The following is a 21,630-nucleotide window of genomic DNA, read 5'->3' on the forward strand; positions in this document are numbered from 1 at the left end:
AAGGGTTGTACCCATCACAACTGTCCTGAATCCAGGGCGCCAATGGGTCCTTACGTGCGATTTACACCACAGGATGAAGACCTCTGCCACCATGCGGAAGAGCTGGTCAGAATCGGCATCAGGGCTTTTAAGCCAGTTAGATCTGGGTCAAAAAGTAAAAGATATTCAAAATTCAGTAAGGATTAAAATGCTCATACCCTAAAAATTACTCTAACATTGTCTACATACACTTATCCAGATAAAATTGCATTCCCATATGAAGGCAGTTGTCAAGGAAACTAAATATCAATATACACCTTATATCCTTAGATATAGGTACGTAACCTGGGTAGATTTTTTTGAAGGACCTACAATAATTGCTTCCATTATTACCAGAGGATTGAAGAATTATCTTAGCAAACAGTTGTCAGAAATCAACATTTCAAAATTGTCAAAGGTAGGCTTTTGTTTCTTCTTTAAACTGATGCGTCAAATAATGTTAAGCTCTAAGTTTTGGGACAGACCTCCTTTAATACATAAGGCTGGCAAAATTAGGAAAGTTTTGATCACTACGACATCTAATCTTGTCCATAACATTTGTCATTGTCAAACCACTGAAATTCTGAGCACTCTGAGCAGTTCATGCATGCCCTGCCCCTTTTCCTTTCAAAGCCAGTTTTATGAATGAAAATTTTAAGACAGTATGTTTTCCACTGTGATTTGAAGTGTATGAGCAGGGTCCGGTATCTCCTATGCCCTCTAAATGGTTTGAAAATTCCCATAAATAGGCATTACTTTTTTTTTTTTTTCCAAAAAGAAAACCAAGCTAGCTTAAGAAATTTCAGAACCAAGAGAAGGCTAAATTACAGCAGAGTTCAGTCATTTTTTACAAGTTGTCTTGCCCCTAAGTATCTTACATACTTGAATTAAATTATAATTTGAAAGGACTGGGTGAGTTGCTGTTTTCAAATATCTACATAGTGTAACTAAAAAGAAAAACACCGTTCTTCTACTCAATACTTCTGATACCAAATATGAGGGGTTTTCCCTCACATCAAGCAATTCTCCAACTCTCCAGACACCAACTGGGTGTCCTACAGTTCAATTATGACACTAACTACCTGGAGTTAATACAGACCCCACAGGTTAAGGGCTCAGTCCTGAAAGACTTCCTTCTACTTTAGATACCAGTTGCAAGCCCCAGGTTATGACTTGTACTGCTGACCAACTGGCTATAACTAAACTCCTCCTTGGGTTTAATAATTTGCTAGAATGGCTCACAAGAAAATATTTTACTTAGTATTATCAGTTTACTATAAAGGATACAACTCAGGAACATCCAAATGGGAGAGATGCAATGGAAGAGGGCAAGGTATAGGGGAAGAGGCATGCCACCCTCCCTGCACCTCTGTGTGTTCATCAACAGGGAAGTCTCCAAACTCCATAGCTTAAGGTTTTTATAGAAGCTCCATTATGTAGGCATGATTGATTAAACCACTGGCCATTGGTTATTAAACTCAATATCCAGCCCTTCTCCTATCCTCTGAGGTTGAGGGGAGTAGTGAGGTGTGTGGAGGAGTAGGGACAGGGCTGACAGTCCAACCCTCTAATCTCATAGTTGGTCCCTCTGGCAACCAGTCCCTATCCTCCAAGAGTCATCTCATGAGAATAAACTCAGGTATGGTTGAAAGGGCTTATTATGAATAACAAAAGACATTCCTCTCACTCCATCCCTTAGGAAATTCGGAACCCAGGATGAAAACCAAATATAAATTTATTGTATCACTATATCACAGTGACACAGAAACTAAATTATTTGTCATCTTTCTTAGGTTAAAGAAAAATTTGGCTCTCGCAAATGGTCTGAAAAACTTGAGAACTCTTGGCCTACACAGGGTAACAGCTATCAAAAGCCAGTTCCCTAAGCCCTGCACTTCAGACTGAATTGCCCTGGGTGGCCTGAACCTCCTGTCCATTTGTGAGGAGCACCTAGCAGACTCACCAGGCCAAGACCACTTTGGGATCCTTCTCTTATCTCTGGAATTCTTTACTGCCCTGGGTTCCAGTTTTACCTTATCTCTCTTGTTTTCCAATTCAACTAGCTTCTCCTTTATGTGTTAGACACTACTGATTGTCTACCCAATACTCATTCTCTTCTTCCACAGTAACGAATCCCATTTTGATCAGTGTGGCACTGTGCCCTGCTAAAGATCACATTACCCAGCCTCCCTTGAGCTACAGCCATGAACGAAGTTCTGATCAATAAGATGACAGCGGAAGTTGGATGGGCCTCCTGGAACAGCTTTCTAAAAAGGGATCAGATAGCTAAAGGTGACTTTTTGCCTTTCCCCTGTTGATTTACTACTTCCTATCTGGAATGAAAATACGATGGCTGGAACTGACATATTATACGGTAAAGTAACTTTGAAGATAGAAACCAATGTTAAGGATGGAAAGACAAGAGAGTGAGGGTCTTTCATGAAGAACTATCACACTGGCCCTAGACTAGCTGTCTTTAGACTTCTTTTATGTATGAGATTAAACTTCCCATTTGTTTAAGCCGTTGTAGTCAGTTGTCCACTACTAGCACCCAAATGCAATTCAAACTTGAGGCTCAAGGGTGTAATGCCTTTTGATTTCTTTCTTATTGATTCTTCAGGAGCGCTTTCAGGAGTGCAGGGTCAAATTTTGAGTTTTATCAGAACTGCCAGCTGTTCATTTCTTAGTGTTTTGGTTTAAATGAGCTTTGTAGGTTTGTACTCTGCCTTGAGTGGCAAGAGTGGTGAGGGTCATATCCTACCCTGCCAAGGAAAGGTGCAGCCACAGGGAGTGTGAGCAGTGAGAGCACCAAGAACAAACTCTTAAGTAACATTTCCTGGTGGAAGAAGAGGATCTTGATCTCTTTGCCGTTATGTGGGAAGCAGTTTCAGCAGAACTAATTTTGTTTTGGCCACCCTTCTTCCAAGAGGCAAACCTTGACTATCTAGCTCTAGTGAGGTTCTTTTTTCAAATTCAGAGTGGTGAGCATGAAGAAAAACATCTCATTAAATGTTTCCCCCAGACACACAAACTCTCTGTACTCTCCCTCAAGCCAGAGGAGGAAGATATTTGGAGAAGAACACAACATCTTGAGCTTACTTTTCTATTGCTCATACTCTCTCTACCCGAGTGATGTAGGCAGGTCTCTCTCCTGCCTGCTCTCAGTCTTCCATATCCCATGGGATTCACCACCTCTGCCAATAGTCAGGCACTTTTGGAGATACTTAGCTGATCTGTGGGTCTCTTTTATCATCTGCACTGCTTGCCGACGAAAGGCAGTTGGAAAAGGCGAGGCTGTAGAAAGGAAGGAAGACTGGGTTTGAAGGTAATGATCTGAGAATCTGCCATCTGCAGGTGATGGTAGAAGCAACTCAAGTGGATGAAATAGTTGAGCATATTCACAGAGACAACGAGAAGCATAAGAAGAGAAGCTTGGGTGATGGCAAGAGTATAAAGAGATTCAGACTTTCATTTTCAAGAAGACAAGCTATCAGGTTCTGAAAGAAAGTAACGCCATGGTCCTGTGTTCACAGTTTGCCTGACTTGGAGGACAGAGCTTTTTCCAGCTTTTTCCCACAGCCTCCTGCAGAAGACCTAGGCTGAGCCAGTCACTGCACAGGATTTGGTCCAATTCCCTTCGACAGTTTGAGGGATGGATTTTCACCAAAAATCACACTAAAGTTCATTTCTATGTTCCAAATGTTCCTGATTCCCAGAAAGGAGGCTAAGAAGCCACTGTCTCTTCTAGAGAGGCCTATTTAATCTGTCTTAACTTCTATCTCCTGGCATAAGAAGTCAGCTGACGTGCCTTGCTCCGAGCACGCCAGACCTGGAGTGTTTGCTCATTCTGGGTCTGCTTCCTGTTGAAAACAGATCAACAGAAGCCTCTTTTTACAAGAGTGCTCCAGACAGCACAGAAACTCTAAACACTACTGTGACAGGGCTGAAGGGAGTAAAAAATGGTTATTAAGATAAGGACAGCAGGGAGGAGGAGAGTACAAGATGGCTCTCTTCAATATTTAGAGAGTTGCCGCAAGAGAGATTAATTTTGTGTGGTTCCGACAGCAAACTTAGAGCTGATGGGTTTAGAGTTGGGCCAAGATGGTTTGATCTGTCTGAAACTAGAATGGTATGGCATGTACAGCCATGCTCTTCCTGTCTTCTTTTCTCCTCCACTTCCCTGATAACTGTGGTGGGCAAACAGAGGCAGGAAATCCTCTGCTGGGAAAAAGGAAGAAGTATTTATTCATCCATTGGAGGTAAGATGAGGTGACCTCAACTATCCCTGCCAACACCACAATTCTGTAATTCAAAGCCAGCTAATTCTTTTAGATTACAAAAGGATCTGAAGAAGGTAAAGGCACCCTCTTTGGAAGGATGTATTTCTAAGCAGGGCTCACATGACTGTGATGCTCAGGGAAGAACAGATTGAAAAGTGGGCATGAATGAATTAATGATGATCTCAAAGACTCTCTGACTTTGCCATTTTTAGCAACTGTCAAAACCCGTGTAAGTAGAACATACTCTGTTTCTTGAGTCTTGATCGTCAATAGTGATAAATGCAATTAAAGAGCTATTCCAGGAGCAACCTTACTCTACTTTTATTTTTGTTTTTACTTCAAATGCTGACAAATTCCTTCTCTAACCTGCTAACATAATTATGTTATTGAAAGTAACTAAAATGATGACCCTCAACGCAGGGTTTCTTTTGCAAAAGTAAGTATGATTTACCGTGTGTGTGTGTGTGTGTGTGTGTGTGTGTGTGTGTGTGTATATATATATAGAGAGAGATTATGTATGTAAGGTATTTACTTTGAAATGCTAAATATAAGTAATCTTAAATAAGTTATTTAAAATAAGCACAATTTACCTTATAAAACAAATGCTAAAATGAGTCTATCCGACCTATTTCCTGCCCATGGCAGAATGGGATACCACTCAAAAAGTGAGCAAACGTTCCCCCTCAATATTCCTGCATCCCTTCAATATCTACAGTGGGTATTTTAAAATTAAACATTTCCAAATTTATATTTTAGGGCTTTAAACTTTAAGAGGGTATGGTATAATAAAAATATATATTTGGTTTTGCCCCTCATTCCTGGCACAGAGCTCCTAAAACTTGTGGAATTTCCTGAGTAATAAAAATGTCTTTTGTTATTCGAAAGGAGTCCCTTTGACCACAACTGGCTTTATGCTAATGAGGTGACACTTGAGGGGTAGGGCTAGGTAGCTTCAGTTTGGGACTGGCCACCAGAAAGAACAAGCACATGCTTAGAGGGGTGGAATTTTCCGTCTCACCCCCCCACCTCTGGGGAGGAGAGAGGTCCTGGAGATTGATTTCAATCTCAATCACCAAGAGCCAATGATGTATCAATCATGCCTACATAAGGAAACTTATATAAAAACTCTTTAACAATCACAGCTGGGGAGTTTCCAGGTTGGTAAACACATTGATGTGCTGGGTGAGTGCTAAACTTTGTGCCCTCCTACATCCATACGTTTCCTTACGTGTTTCCTTCGTTTGGATGTCCTTGAGTTGTATCTACTCTCATAAACTGATAATTGCAAATAAAGTGCTTTCTTGAAATCTATGAGTTGTTCTAGTAAATTATCAAACTTGAGAAGGAGGGGTCACAGGAATCCTTGAATTTGTGGTGTGTTTGGGTAGCCTGGGCACCGGATTTGTGACTGGTGTCTGAAGTGGGAACTGTCTTATGGAACTGAGCCCTTAAACTATGGGACCTAAATTAACTCTGAGTAGTTAGTGTCAGAGTTTAATTTGGATTGTCGAATACCCAATTGGTGTCAGAGAACTAGAGAACTGGAGAACTAGTGTGGGAAAATGACACATATTTGGTTACAGAAAAAACAAAACAAAACATAAATAGGATAAGGGTCTTTAATGTCACAGCCTAAGCTTCAGTGAAAATGTCTGCGTTCACCCTATCAATACTCTTTATGATTTTACAGACTTACAGTCCCACAAGCCTTCATATCTCTCAAATAATTGTTTAATTATCATAGCTCAATTAAATTTCATGTACCAAATCAAATTTAATATTGGGCTTGGGGAAAGAGTGAATTACATAGAAAATTTCTGCCATTACATGATTTAACTTGCCTAATTATAACATTAAAGCCTTTCAATCCTTGAAGTTCTGTAGAGCAGGGGGGATGATGGTGAGCTCAGGCCCGCCCAGCAGAGCATGTGACCATCACCCCAGGGAGTGACTGACAGCAGAAAAGGTCTGAAGGTGAGGGATGGGGAGAGAATGGGAATTTGGGGCAACCATCCTGAAGGACTGAACTTAGGCAAGAAGTCTTGAGAGGAGGGAACAGCAGCTTTGGGTAAGTTCATTGTGTTGTGCTCTTTCCTATCTCCTGTAACTGATGCCCGAATGTTAGAATAGAGGCATGCACCATGAGGTGTCTCCCAAAGCCTCCCAACTCTTCCTACTTTGGGCCTATACCTGGCAGCTGAATTTGACTGGAGAAAAAACCAACCTGCTGGGGGGTCTCACTTTGAATTCATGACCACAGATGTCAAGCAGGGCTCTTAATGCTGCCCGGTGAGCAGCCTGCACTTCCCTGCTGCATCTACTCCTCCAGTCTTCCTGGCAACCACTGCATACCTTCTCTGTTTATTCCTCAAACCTCCAACACCTTCTTCAGCTCATGGTCTTACTTCCTACTTCACTGAGAAAATGGAAGCAACCAAAAAAGGACTCCTGCAGACTCCCATCTATCTATCTACGTCTGGATGCAAGTATGTGTGTCTAGATATATGCACCTACCAACATCACCACCCGTGTCTCTGCCTTCCTGCCTGTTGCTGCAGATGAACTGCCTAAAACTCCCCCTGGCCTGGTTGAGGACACTGCTTTAGAGATTCTCTCCTTACATGATCACATTTCCCTCTCTGCTGGATCATTCCCATCAGCAAAGAAATAACTGACAAGTCTCACGTCTTAAAAATGCCTCTCTTGGCCATACTTCTGCCTCTAGCTAGTGGCCTATTTCTCTGTTCCTGTTTATAGTAAAATTTGAACAAGTTGCCTGTATTGCTGTCTCCAAGTCCTTTCTCCCACTCATCTACCTCACTCCAAAGGGGCTTTCATCTCCAGTGCTCCACCAAAACTGCTCTTATCAAGGTCACCAATGACTTCCATGCTGCTTAATCTCATGTCCTGGCCTAGGTTCTCATCTTATCTACCAGCCGCATTTGAAATGACTGGTCATTCTTTCCTACTGGAAGCCCTTTGTGAAGTTGGTAACCAGGACGCCACATTCTGCTGGTTTCCCTCCTGTGTCACTGGCTGCTCTCTCTCGGCCCCATTTGCTGTTCCTCTTCCTCTGCCTGACCCTTTTGTGTTGGGGAGCACAAGGGATCAGTTCTTGGAACGCTCCCTCGCTCCCTTGTCTCATCCAGCCTCGGAGTCCTTAAAGACTACATCATTAATGTGCTGATGACTCCAAAATTCAAATGTCTTACACCAGACCTTTCTCCTCTGGACTCTTACATTCAACTGCCCACTCAACATTTTCATTTTTATATTGAATAGGCAACTAAAGTTAACAAGTCTGAAAGTGACCTCCTGATCTTCCCCTCAAAAACAAAAAAATTACTTTACCCACAATCTTCCTCAACTCAATTGCTAGAAACTCCATGTTTCCATTTGCTCATGGAGAACCCCTGGAGTCATCTTTAACTCTCCTCTTTTCTCTCATCCACAATCTGGGCATTCCAAGGGCTCTACTTTCAAAACAGACCCACAGTCTGATAACTTCTGTCAACCTTCACTGCCACCACCGTGGCTTGGACCACCACCAATTTTTTTTTTTTAATTATGGTAAAGTGCATATAACATAAAATTTGTCACGAGTGATGTTTAGTACATTCACAGTGGTGTGCAGCCACTCTCACTATCTCATTCTAGAACATCATCATCACCCAAAAAAGAAATACCCCATTCCCACTAAGCAGTCCCTCCCCATTACTGCCTCCCTCCAGCCCCTGGCAGGCTAATCTGCTTTCTGTCTCTGTGGATCACCATCAACTCTGGTCTGGATCTTCGGAGCCTTCCACTGGTCTTCTCATTTCCTTATTTGCACCCTCCTGCCCTCGATTCGGTGCTCAAAGAGTAAATGAGATCACATCATGGATTTGCTCAAAACCTCCACTGGCTTCTTCTTTCTCTCAAGGTAAAAGCAGAGTCCTCATAGTGGCCTCCAAGGCCTGCACCCTTGGCCCCAAGCTGCCTCTCCAATGTCCCCTACTGCTCTCCCCTTCCTCACTCTGTTCCAGCGACACTGGCCTCCTTGGCATCTTGAACATCTCAAACACACTCCTTCCTCAGGGCTTGCACCAGACTTTTCCTCTTCCTGAAACACCCTTGCCCAAGACCTTTATGGTTCCCAACATCACTTCCTTCAGGTCTTTGCTCAAATGTTGTTTTCTCAGTGACATTTAAAAAACTGCAACTCCACCCCACCTGGCACTCCTAATTCCTCTCACCCTGCTCTGTATAATGTACTTATATGTGCTGTTTATTGTCTATGCTCCCCTACCCCTGGAATGAAAGCTCCCTGGGCCAGAGAGCATTGTCTTTTCTGTTCTTTCCTACTGCCCAGTGCCTAGATCAGTGCCTGGCACACAGTCAAGCAGTACTGGTTGAACAGATCTGGGAGTGAACAGCAGAGAGGCAGAAGTGGGTCAACTCCTACCCTTATTTAACCAACTCCTTCTGCCTTGTGGTAGCAAGGATGGAGGGGGTGGCCACACACCACAGAGAATCACTGATCAATGATGGCATTACCCAGAGGTCCAACACAGGAACTACTGGTGGTGGGAAGGGGACAGACGGCAGCAGTTATCACCTCCCTTCATCTCACCATTAACACAACCCAGCACCATCTTTCCATCCTATTCTGTTGCCCCAATTAGCCCCAGAGAGGGGCAGACGGCCCCCCAGAGTCCCCCCACACCTGCTGTTGTCCACATAGCGGATCAATATGGGGTAGAAGGCGTAGAGATCCCTGCAGAGGACCGCGAACTCGTCCAGGATGAGGAGCTCCGCCTCCTGGGTGTCCCCTCTGCCGTCGGCTTTCAGCTGCTCCTCCTCCTGCACAGTCTTGATGGCCTTTTTCTTCAGCTTCTCCAGAGTCGGGATGAAGTGGCTTCTCAGCAGGTCAGGCCTGGCTTTGCTGATGATCGGCTGGGCGTACACTGCGTTTGCAAACAAAGGGCCTCCCTCTCACTCCCGTATCGTGACAATTGATGAAAATGAAAGAAGTGGCCCTGAAAAGTGAGGCTGTGGAAAGCCATCAACTCAGGATGGCACCTGCCTCTTGTATCCCCTCCCTGATCTTCCCCTTGGCACTTCCCTCTCATAAAGCCGCTTTGGGGCTTGGGGGGCCAGGACCACTATGGAAGCAGGTCCCCAGTTTCCCCTCTGCTCCTCCAGGCCACGGGGAGGCCACCCCTGAACTCCTCATGCACGGCCCGGGCCACGCCTCTTAGCTCTTCCTAACGGGCTATCTTGGATCATTTTAGTGCATTCATGTTGGTTTGGGCTCACTAGCTAGATTTTAAAATCTCTGAAGGGAGCATTTCATTCATGATAACCAGTAAGAAGTGTGCTGAGACAAGGGTAGGCACTCAAGATATGCTTTCTGGTTATTTTTTAGAAAAATCTATTGTTAAAAGCACATTGACCCAAGCACTGTTCTCAGCCCTCAATACTTGAGAACTGCCAACCCACTTCCTGGAAGCTTCTCTGGGTCCTGAGGGAGGCAGATAACGCTCCCATCAGCTATAAATGAATGGAGAGAGGCTGGGCTGGTCACTAGAAGTCGAAAAGCAGCAATAAACAATCAGCAGGGCTATGATTTTGGCCTCTGTGAAGAGAATGATAAAACCCTACATGTCTTACCCTATTTCTTATACCCTATTGATTAGAAATTTGTTATCCTATTATGAAGTAGACCAATGGAATAGCATATCTTTTCTAAAGATCAAAATCAGAGTAATCGTAAGAAAAAAAATAAGTGAAATAAAATGAGTAAGAGTCATGAACCATCGACAGTGTACACTGAAATGTGTATTTCAGTTTCTTTAGCTTAGGGCAATTCAATTCGAAGGCCCTACATTCCAGCAATTTTTCTTTTTAATCTTAATTTCCCTTATTATTTGCTTTTATAAAAAAGACAGTTTTAGAAAGAAAAGGTCAAGGGAGCTTTCTGATGAAATGCATTCACCAAGAAGTTGTGACTTGTTAGCTTTCACGGAGATCTGCTTTGAATATACAATTAGAATGGCTAAACTTGATGTGGGCGATTTGGGATTACTATTTAAAATTGGCTTTGTTTAGTTCCCAGGAATTAAGTGGCCTGACGGAATGAGATCTGGGATTCACCTGTGGAATAACAGGCCAAAGTCTGTTTCCATCGGTGCCCCACATGCTGTGACATTTTTCTTCTCTGCACCCCTAGGGAGGTAAGGGAGCCGATTTTTGATCTCCTTCCTTTCCTTAATCAAATTCCTTTGATTAGCTCCTAAATTAGAGCTCATCAAAACATTGCCTTATGGTTAAGAACATTTTAGAGCTAATGGGTACGAGAGGAATACCAATTCTATTTACTGCTTTGTCCACACCTATGTCATTTAGCAGCCATCAGCACCCAAAATATTTATAATTTTGATCTCAGTTCATTTCTGAGACAGGAAGGGGGCAGGAACTTTTTTCCCTTTGTCTTGTGGAATGATATCTATTCATTTATTCAGGAAAGTAAATATCCGGTGTTGGGTTAACAGTTGCTGTTAGCTCAGCCATTGCATTTCATGGTCTAGGATATTATGTGGGTGAAGCTGTTACCAGTGGAATCTACCATCTAAATTGTAGGTCCACCAAAAGCAATGAGTTTGTCTTAGCCTCTGTCTCCTTGGAGTCTAGTATGACACTAAATACCTGTGGTTTCCTGACTGTGAAAATCATGGTTATTCATTTTCTAAGCCTATCTTTTTTTTTTGAGGTTGCTTCAAAAACAGAAAATTGGCTAAAAACATTAAGAATCTACTACATGCAAGGAATTTGAGAGGGATATAAAAGAAAGAGAAAAGCAAAACCGAAGTGCTGCTACCATGAGCCTACACGAGAGAGTGTCTTAGAAAGCATACAGTGAAATACAAATGCAGAGTGGCATTAAGAAGCAGTACAGCCCAGATGAGGGCGCGTTTTAAACATGTGGAAAACACACAGGATTACTTACCAAGAAAATTATGGACAATTATTACTGTAAGAGCAAATGAGATTCTTAAGTACCAAAAACAAATAAAGCAATGCTCAGTGGACTCGAGTGGTGTTTATTAAGAAGGGCCCCTAGACATTTGAGGGGCCTGGATTGGTACGGGCGTAGGCGGGACCATCTGCTCCAGGAAGCTTTTCTAGGGAATACATCCACTTTTTCCTGTTAAGAACTGGGGTGGGGTTGGGGTGGGAGTGGGGAGGTCTAAATATAGAATGGACATTACTCAACACCATCATGGAATTAACAACAGAGATGAAAAGAGAACCCAGCTCTCTTGGTCCCTGGCCGGGGCGACCGGGGAGAAAAGGGACCTGGTACCTGCGATGCGCTTCATCCAGGAGGCTTCCTCGATGCCCAAGTTGTTGTTGATGATCTTCAAGATGTCGCCCAGGATGAGACTGAGGTGTTCAGAGGTGACTTTGGTGCAGCAGGGCCCCATGCTGGGGGGCAGGTTCTCGGGCCCCCGCTCCCACCAGTAGGACAGGTAGTTGCAGATCATGGGCAAGACCACCTCGATGACGTGTGGCATCTCCATGTACCTGGCCCCTGACTCAGCCAGGTCATTGATTTCCTTCATCAGGTCTTCCAGCTGGGGGATGTCAGGACACATCTCTTCCACCGTGTCCGGCATCCCCATAACTGACCAAGTGGGCACAGAAAGAATAAAGGGACAGCAATTCAAAAGCACAATGGGTGCCAAGCTTCTCTCCCTCTGCCCCACCCTTCTTTTGGTCTTTAGATATAAATTTCCAGAGCCTCATAGGAACAAGCATGGATGCTGAGTAGCTTTTGCCCTCCAGCTGCCTACAGACTGTAGCTTCCAGAGGCTGTGTTATCTTCCTAGATGTCATACTGAGGTTGAAACATTTAAACCTATGGTTAAAAAGCACAACAGGACATGGTGGAGGGATAAGACTTCTATGTGATAAAGCCAGTCTCTTAGCTTCTCCTTTTTTGGCCTAACTGCCTAGGCTCTAGTGTGGCCACTGCAGGAAGGGCAGTGATCACCGGGGGAAAAGCAACTGATCAGTGTTCGGTTGCCAAGTCTTAGTTCAAACACCTGGATCACATCTGTACTGTTTAGAAAAGGAAAAAGGAAATCCCCTTATCAAATATTCCTTCAGCTGGACCAGAGACAATACTTTCTGTCCAACTGAAATTTGGGAAGAAAAAAATCGTACATGTGTTGATTTATGGCTTCACAATAGAAATTACGGGTGATTGGAGGTGACTTAATTGACTTCCAGCAAATCACTTAAACTTTTATGTTACTGAAGGCTTATTTACAAGGAATAGTGAATTAGCCCTATCTTTTCCTCATTCTGGATGATTGAGGTCACTTCACTGGACAAGGGCAGACGGGATGAAAGGGCAACAGACAGGGTTCAACATTATTAAACCAGGGAAGGTTGTCAGATACAAGAATTGGAAACAGAAGAAGTCAACGCTCCCCCTATGGTAGAGAACATCCTTTTTTGCAAGACAGAAGGAAGACTGGAAGCACCCTGAGGTTCCTGACAGGTGAAAAGATAACAAGGGCTCTGAGTGGAGGGCTGGGAGACAGTTCTGAATAAGAACCACAAGCCCAAAGCTTTGTATACACGTCCGTTGAGGGAACTGCTCCCTACACAATCTGTGCCCACGAAGCAGATCATGTGCATACTTCATCCTCAGACCAAACTTCTCAAACTGGGGCTAAAGCATCAAGCACCAAAGAAGCTAGGCTGTCCATGATGCTACAGGAAAAATGTGGAGAGTTTTCTTGGAATATCAGCATCACTGGAAGATTTGAGAAACTTATTTTTGACATTAGGAATAAAATGCAAAGTTCTTATCAATTCCAGAGATAAAGCAGGAGACTTCAAATAAAATGTTATGTTTGGTGAATTGGGTTATGTCTGCAGGTTCCCCTTTACCATTAGAGTCACTGCTGGCTTAAGCTTCTCTTCTCTATGGATTTTAGATCCATAGGCATTGAAGGTTTAATAAATAAAAGAGGCTGAACAAAATTCCTTGGCCTTTAGGAATACTGGCCAATTGAAAAGGTCTGTTTTGATGTCTCTCGTGGTTGTAATGCTGGGAGCAGAGAGAATAATCCTGGCTATCTTGGACAGAATGAATCTGCAGCTGAGACAAGTGGTTCCACTGGGATGGAATGTGCAGTTGCAAAGCAATGGACCCAGAGCAGCCTCTGTGCTATGGAACAGGCCCAGTGAAGTCCTATCGCTTTTACCCTAGTGATGACTTTCTGTTGCCTTTCGGTGGGTAGAAAGTTAAAGATCTCTTTTCCTTGGAAGTCAGGAGTGGACCAATGTCTTTTAAAATCTAGACAATTTAGAAGGACTGATAGCATGAAAGACAAAGAACCTTGCAATCCTATGATTTACAGCAGAAGGAAATTATATTGGTCAGATATGGTCCATTGCCAAGGTCGGTCATTTGCAAAGAACGAGTCTGTCTTGTATTTTGCAGCAGGGCAACAATAGTCATGGGAATCTGGGGAGACCATCACAAACAAAGTAATTTTACACGTACACTCTCAGAGTAAATAGGTAAAGACAGGGAAGTCAAACTTTCTACTTTGCGGTTCTACACACAGAACAATGCCAACTGCCACAGATGCAACTGAAGTGTACAATTATTTGCCATAAGATTATAAATGAGAAGGCTCAGGTGTGTGTGTTTAAATGTCACATAGACAATATGTTATCATGGCTGCTTTTTTTTTCCTGATTAAGAAAAACTCAGTTGCTTAAGGTTGCTGATCTGGAGTCATTATAATGACCTTTAAATGTTATTTATATGTAATTAGTCCTTGGGTGGAACAAACATTTGCTGTTTGGAAGGTGTTTTATACTTCAAATGCCACATAATAAACCCATAGAATGAACTCTACTGAGTTAGCTACCTGAACAACAGCCTCAGCTGGGGCATATTATATAATCAGACACAAGACTAAGGGGAATCATTAGAATCATTGTCCTTCCATCCTCTAGATCCATGGTTCTCAAAGTGTGGTCCTCCCACCAGTAGCATCAGCATTACCTGAAAACTGGCTAAAAATGCAAATTCTCAGGCCTGCTCCAGATCTACTGAATTAGAAAATCTAGGGTTAGGGCTCAGCAGTCCTTCACAAGCCTCATAAGTGATTCTGATGCATGTTAGTGTACAAGAACCACTGGGTTAGATCCAGAAGTCCTATTTTTTTTTACCTAGCAGCTCTTTTCTCAGGAAGATAGCATCAAAGAGCATCACCTCTTTGCAATACAGGCAGATGGCTTGCATTGGAATTGGGCCTCTTTTCTATTTGGTTGATTATTCTAACACGGTATGAAAGAAAAGAAAACTGGCTGGTGATAAGCTGTTTTTGATCAATCCTATATTTTGATTATGTCTGATCACTACCAGACACAACTAAGGATTTATCTAGCTTTGAATAACTGGCACATGACAGTATTAAATCTATTCTAGGCATATCTTAATAACTTTTGGATGAGTAGGAAAATGCTCCAGAATCTTATGGATCTTATAAGGCATCAAAGATGCTAATATGAGTAACTCTGCTGGCAAAGCACCAAGTGTCGATTAATGGAGATGCCCAATTGACTAAAGCCTTGATAAATGAGTTCATACTGTATTTCTAAACCACAGGCTGACATCATTTATCACCCTAAACATTCCTTCCCTTTCTTTAGCCCTCAGGCCACCCACTTTATAATGAATGAAGTCTACCTTCTTACAGCCCAGTAAGCCATCAGTCATCCCCTGGCCCCAGATAAGCCTGGTTATCCCAGAATACATAATTATGCACATGCCACTTTTCAAGAGGCATACACTTGTTGCTGATCAATCCAGTGATGAAAAAAAATGGGCTCAGGGCACTTGTGTACGGAGTCCCATAGTGTGTCACTAATCGATAAAGGACTGTGTGGTCTCCAATTACAACCATGTCTCTTTTCTTCCTTTGGAGCAATGATGGATACTTTTAAAATTTATGTATTAAATCAATACAAAGGTATATAAAATGAGAAGGAATGTTTTTCAAAAGCACTGGGGAAGGAGAACAGTGGAAGGAAGAGCCATTCCCTTCCCTCCCAAAGCTACTCTAGGTGTTCTTCTGCCTTTGCCATATCCTCATTTTGCCCTGCTACTGTGCCTCCAGGATCTGAAAAGCAGAGGTGGTTTCTCCTTGCCAAGGTGCAGCTCTGCACGGTGTTGATATGGAGATAGAGAGACACTTGTCTCAAGTCACAGTTGGGAGTAAAATAAATGTATAGAGATCCAGGACTGTCATGACGGACCCATGTCCCTTTGGAGCTGGGGAGCAACACTTGGGCTGGCATTTGTCTGACTTCTCAACTTCATTAAAGTCTGCTGTGTTGCTCAGCTCCCACTTTTGCAGCAAGCTGTGACTCATTTGGAATCAGGAATGGGTAGAAAAAAAAAAACAAGGTTGGAAATACATTTTTTGCTAGTCTCAATGGGGAGAAAGGGTGAGATGAGGCCAAAGAGATTGGGGAAAGGTGAATTTACAGATTTCATATGGGACTTCAGAAAGTAGAGGTGCCTTGGCAATGTTTCTCTCTTGACTAGTTCTGAGAACACTAGTCTCCACTGTATTCTAGCTCAGTAAAGGATTTTATTAGCAGCCTCATCTAAGTGGTTCTGGTGATCATGATCATTTCTGGGGCAATGCACTCCCCTTTATCAGAAGTAACAAGATGCAAACAGCAATAGATCTGCCAAGGCTTAGCACTATGCATTCCTAGATGAAAAGAACAGTAGTGGCCAAGAAAAGTGTGGCAGGAGCCCGTTTTCTCTCAGAACACTTCTCCCTTAGGATCTCATGGAGTTTGAGAAAAGGGGCTTGAACTAAATGGAACTGTTGTCCTGTCCAGCCACCTACTGGTACTGGATATCAGTATTTTAAGAAAATACTGGTTCTGAATAGGAAGGGCTCTGGTTTAAAATTGTTTAGTATGGCCTTTTTTCTTGTTCTTAATATTGATTAGGCCCCAGTATGGTAATTTTTGCTTCAGAATACCTCAAATCATTGTAGCTATTTCTAGTTAGAGTCCAAGTTTGATTCAGGGCTTCTACTTGAAGCTCCTCTGTTCTATTCGGTTGCTCTCAGTCAGGGTCACAATCCAGATGTCAGGGCCCTCCCTTCCAGCCCCAAGAAGCAGGTTTACAACCTGCCTTGGATTTTAGTTCTAGGTTATTATAGAATAGAGGATGGGAAGCTTTTTCTGTAAAGGGCCAAGTGGGAAATATTTTAGGCATTGCAGGGCAGCCTTTGCTGCCTCTTCTCAACTCTGCCATTGTAGGGCTAAAGCAGCCACACGCAGTATATAAACAAATAGGTGTGGTTATGTTCCAATAGAACTTTATTTACAAAAATAGGCAGGCAGCTAGATTTGCCCTGTGGCCATAGTTAGTGACTCCCGTTATAGAACTTAGTGAAGGAATTTCCATGTTGTATAATTTCAATCCCTTCTGATGCTTTTCTATGTCTCCTCTTCCATGAATGTGGAGAATATGCGGTCAGCATCCTTAGAAACACAGCCTCTCTGTGGACTTGAAGAGTATAATTAGGTTATTAGTGTGGATGTGCCTCTTCTGTTGCCATTCTAGAGAGGGGCTGCAAAAAATAGTCACATCTGAAGGTGCAAAAGGGAGAGACCCAGGGCAGACAAGAGATCTTCAGGTCTTAGGATGGAAGGGATTTAGAAATCAACTACACTATTTCCCCATTTTATAGAGGAGAAAAGCAAAGCCTAATGACTGCAAAGTCTTGCCTGTGCACATTTCTCCAATAAAATGGAGATAAACCTAGTTACTAACTCTGACCCCCTGGGCCCCTCAGACCATGTAGAACAACAGTGCTGCAGGGCTGCTGCTCCCTGTCTGAGTGGCCTTCCCAGCTGCAGTCTTCTCAGCACATGAAATGGGTTGATGACCACTGTGGGAAGATACTTACTAGACCTCTCCCTGGGGGTTTTGGTGTTGAAGACTGAGAGCGGATTGTAGCGGTTAAGGGTGGGCTCCAGGAACGCCACTGGTATGGCAGCTGCCAGTGAGGCCAGGCATTCTCCAAGGGCAGGACGTTGCCTGGAAACAAAGAAATCCATTTAGAAGTGTTACTACCCATGTGCTGGCCCCATGCATTGCAGACCGGTCCCCTTACCCAGGATCCCTCAGGTCACTTCCCCATAAATTAATCCACTGGACATCCCTTGGCGCAGCAAGGTTGCACACACTTCTCCAGCCCCTCATCTTTCTCCAGACACTGACCAATGGTTAACAATGGCCTCACTACTTGGAAGCTAGCTCTTAACTGACTAAGGTGATCTAATACACTATGTAGCTTTGCCCCTCTCCTCTAGCACATCTGAGAGCAAGTTCTCGTATCCAGATTGATATTGAGCCTCCTTGTTCTCAAGATGCTTTGAAATCTTCAGTGTAATTTCTGTGTCTATTCTCTATCCATGGAACCTATGTTCACTAGTTGGAACAGTAGATAATAGGCCAAAGCACTAAGGAGACACAAGATAAAGACCTGACTTGCAACAGAGACAACAGGTCTTAAGCAGGGGTCCTCAAACTTTTTAAATGGGAGGCCAGTTCACTGTCCCTCAGACCGTTGGAGAGTGCGCACTGTGGACCCAGAAAGAGTCGGCTGCTAAGCAGGACAGGGAGCTGTGGCAAAAACACCCGGTGGGCCAGATAAATGTCCTAGGCGGGCGGCATGTGGCCTGCAGGCTATAGTTTGAGGACCCCTATCCTAAAGCATGCTGCTTGATTTAGAGGAGAGACATCTAACACCTATTATTCTTCTCCCACCCTTCTATAGATATTTGCATGTCCACCATGTATTAAGGCCTGGCTTTTAAGTCTTTCTGTGAAACAAGCAAACAAACAAAAACAAAAGGCTTGGGATTTCTAGTTCAGTTTCCAAGTTCTCCAACTGAGAGGCCTTGTGCTTGCTGGCAGGGTATGAGTGAGAGAGATGGGAACCAGCAACCGGATTCTCAAAGCAGAGCTGGGACTGAAACAGCGTTTCTCCCTCCTAGATCTGGGCTTAGCTTTGGGACTGTATCTTGTCCGTTGCTTTCTGATGAATGGGGGACCAGAGCCACGTGTCTCCCATGCATCAACATCTTCTCTCCGCCACTCACGGTCATCCGCACACAGAGAGACCACACACCTGTCCTGTAAGTTATGCATGCGATGTTTGCTCCCAAATATGGACATTTTTTTCCTAAATAAAGCAGTAATGTCAATCTTTTGTTAGATCACACTACAAAGATAACTAGTGGAAAACACAGACAACAGATATATTCTTAATCTATAATTAAGAATTGCACGGGGCTTAAAGAGTTCAATTCCATCTCGTGCCTCATTTTGCCTTTCTCTGTGGCTGATCCACTCAAATCGAGCACTGATACTGTGTACATGAAGCCCACAAGCAGAACCCCTGGGAGCTGAGGGTGCTGAGCTGCCCCCTGAGGGATGTTACAGAATCATCATGGAGCCAACTGCCAGCTGGAGAAAATGCACTTACAGCCAAGAGCCAGCTCTCGCTCCACAACTGCTATTCCCTGGAAGCAGAAAGGCATCTCTTAGGGCCTTTGAGTTGGATTAAAAATATGATTCAACTGGTCTTGGAAAAAAATGACCGCACATGGCTGTTCAGGATAGAATAGGAATCTGCAGGGGGCCAGCCTGGGAGTAGGCAGAACTGCCCTGCCCAAGATGCAAGTTGACTGCTGAACAGAGAGAGGAAGCAGGGGAGAGGATGGGGTGAGTTGGCAGAAAGCTGTGTGTTCCTTGGAAAACCCACTGAGTCTTCATTCAAGTTATCAAACTTATGAAAAAGTGACCTTTTAAATTACTTTAAGGAAAAATAAACCTATATAAATTTTATTGTTATTGTCTTCTTAGGCTTGGCTTTTAGGGAACTAGTTGACAGCTTCTTTAGCCATGCAGTATTTGGATGGATAACTTTAAAATCCTGCCCCAACCAGCTACAATGGACTGACAGGTCCTCAGTCAGGCAGTCACTTCCTGGCCTTGTCCTTTTGATGAAGGTTTGACTGCTAAAATCTTCCCACCCAGTACTGCTTCAGAAGCAGAGTGGAAGCCCTTGGACAAACAAATCCTACTGTGCTCCATGTATTCATGCTGTCCCGGGTCCTGCTGACCTGGGTCCCGGGTCAGTGGTGGAAGATGAGGGGCTGAGACTGTGGAGACTGCTGACACCTGGTCACTCTGTGGGAAACTTTCACAACGCTTCTGAGGAGGCTCTGTCTGGTCCTACCCCCCCCCCCCCCCGCCCCACCTTTCCTTCTCACCACCTGCTCTTCCCTTCTCCACTCACCTCAGGATGGTGGACAGGTATGAGAAAAGCAGCATCATTTTAACTTCAGACCTGAGTGGCCAGGACCCTCAGTGACAATACAGGATAGCTAGCACCTCTATACATCAAATATGAGGGTCTATAAGGGGCCATTTCTTGGTTTTTTTCAATTAAAAGTTTCACTGTTTTTTACCAACCACAGTGGCCAGTGAGGAGAAACATGGTGCTTTCTTTCAGTCTTGCCTTTTGAGGAGGAGGAGGACAGAGATAAATTGTAAAGGGGAAAGGAATGCCACAGGGAGAGCACTAATGAAAGAAAAATTCGGTGAAAATCAGGGGGACAAGGGGTAAGATCTCAAATCTGAGAGGACATTTTAGTTGGCACAGGGAGATGAACCTAGGAAACAGATGGTCCTGAATTGCCTTGGTGTCAAATTGATCCATTCTTCCTCTCTTTTTCTTTTACTGAAGTTAAAATCCTGATCTCATGAAAGTAGATTTCTGAAAACTTAGATGCAATCCTTGGGGCAAAAGACAGTTGATAAGTCTCAGTTCTCCAGTGCTGTACCTAGTAGGGGACATGGCTCTGTCCTCTTTGATATTAATTCCTGACTAACCTGAGTCTCACCAAGCTCCACAACAGGGCACTTCTAGTCTGGAGTGCACAGTGATGTTAATTAGCTGCTCTGCCAAGAGAAATAAACAATAGCTCTCTTGGCCTAGCTGTTAAAAAGTTCTATAAAAGTAAAACCCAGAAATCTTCCAATTAATGCTCTAGCTGTGAAATATCAGCAGGAATGACCTTGGCTCCCAGACCAAGCAGGAATTGAGTGAGGCAAAGGAAGTCCAGCTGTTTTAAAATGCCTCTGGGTCATTAGTGCCCCATCAGGGGGCAGTGTGGATGTGGATCAAACATCTGCATAGTAGCCCAAAGGTCTACTGGAAGAGTTTATCACTGGATATGAAAATTCTACTTTTTTTTCCCTTGGTCTCAGTTCTTACTATCTAGTGTTTTTTTACAAAATAGGTACTTGGTCAGTGGTGACAGATTGAAGACCTTTCAGTTTGTATTTTGGCTTTGGTTACTTTCCAATTTGACAGGTACTCAAATTTCCTTGTCAATTTCTCAATTTTATTTCTATGGATCTAGATTTTGCCTCTTCAATGTCTATTGTCAAGAAAACATGCAAAGATGAAGTCATTGTAGTAATAATAATAATGCCCTGCACACAAATGGTGCTTTGCAATTTTAAAAGTTCCTTCATGTATATTCCAGAGGACACTAAAAAGAAGAGATTACATGTGGCAGAGAGGCAGAAAACACAGTGGGGGCAGGGGCAGGACTCAGGTATTGATAGCAGCATTGTGACCTTAGAGGTTCAGGGAACAGATGCAATATCTGATCAGAAATAATTGGCCACATGGGAGCCAAGCAGGATGGAAGGAATGGGTATCTCTAAAATGTTAAGTGGAAAATGCAGTTTTCATGTGAAATAAAACTGAGATTCAGTGTTTAACGTTACCAAGTTCCACACTTTGTTTTCATAACCCGTCCCCATCCCCATCAAATGCTCTTTCAATTAATCAAAGCATCTCCATGTTATAGAATGCAAGTATTCTACAGGGTTAAATGCACAAAGCCATTATCCTTTTCTGAAATTTTGTATCTGAAAACTCCACTTGTCAATGACATTCTCAGTGTTCTCTCTCTCTCTCTTTTTTTTTTTTTTTTTTTTTTTGAGACAGAGTCTTGCTTTGTTGCTCAGGCTAGAGTGAGTGCCGTGGCATCAGCCTAGCTCACAGCAACCTCAAACTCCTGGGCTCAAGCAATCCTCCTGCCTCAGCCTCTCGAGTAGCTGGGACTACAGGCATGCGCCACCATGCCCGGCTAATTTTTTTCTATAGATTTTTAGTTGGCCAATTAATTTCTTTCTATTTATAGCAGA

The 21,630-nt window shown here is 43.4% G+C and overlaps 1 protein-coding gene across 5 annotated transcripts in view; it reads right to left on the reverse strand.

Annotated features, from left to right (window-relative positions):
• Window positions 1-21,630, reverse strand: part of RYR3 (ryanodine receptor 3) — a 505,145-nt gene that overhangs the window by 62,569 nt on the left and 420,946 nt on the right. For all 5 annotated transcript variants that reach the window (XM_076004231.1, XM_076004228.1, XM_076004227.1 and 2 more), the window contains 4 exons: window positions 17,306-17,436; window positions 11,644-11,964; window positions 9,004-9,244; window positions 55-142 (listed from right to left, as the gene is read on the reverse strand). In XM_076004231.1, the coding sequence (XP_075860346.1) occupies window positions 55-142; window positions 9,004-9,244; window positions 11,644-11,964; window positions 17,306-17,436 (781 nt within the window). The remainder of the gene's footprint in view (window positions 1-54; window positions 143-9,003; window positions 9,245-11,643; window positions 11,965-17,305; window positions 17,437-21,630) is intronic.

Source organism: Microcebus murinus, chromosome 6, assembly GCF_040939455.1.
Source record: "Microcebus murinus isolate Inina chromosome 6, M.murinus_Inina_mat1.0, whole genome shotgun sequence".
NCBI lineage: Eukaryota > Metazoa > Chordata > Mammalia > Primates > Cheirogaleidae > Microcebus > Microcebus murinus.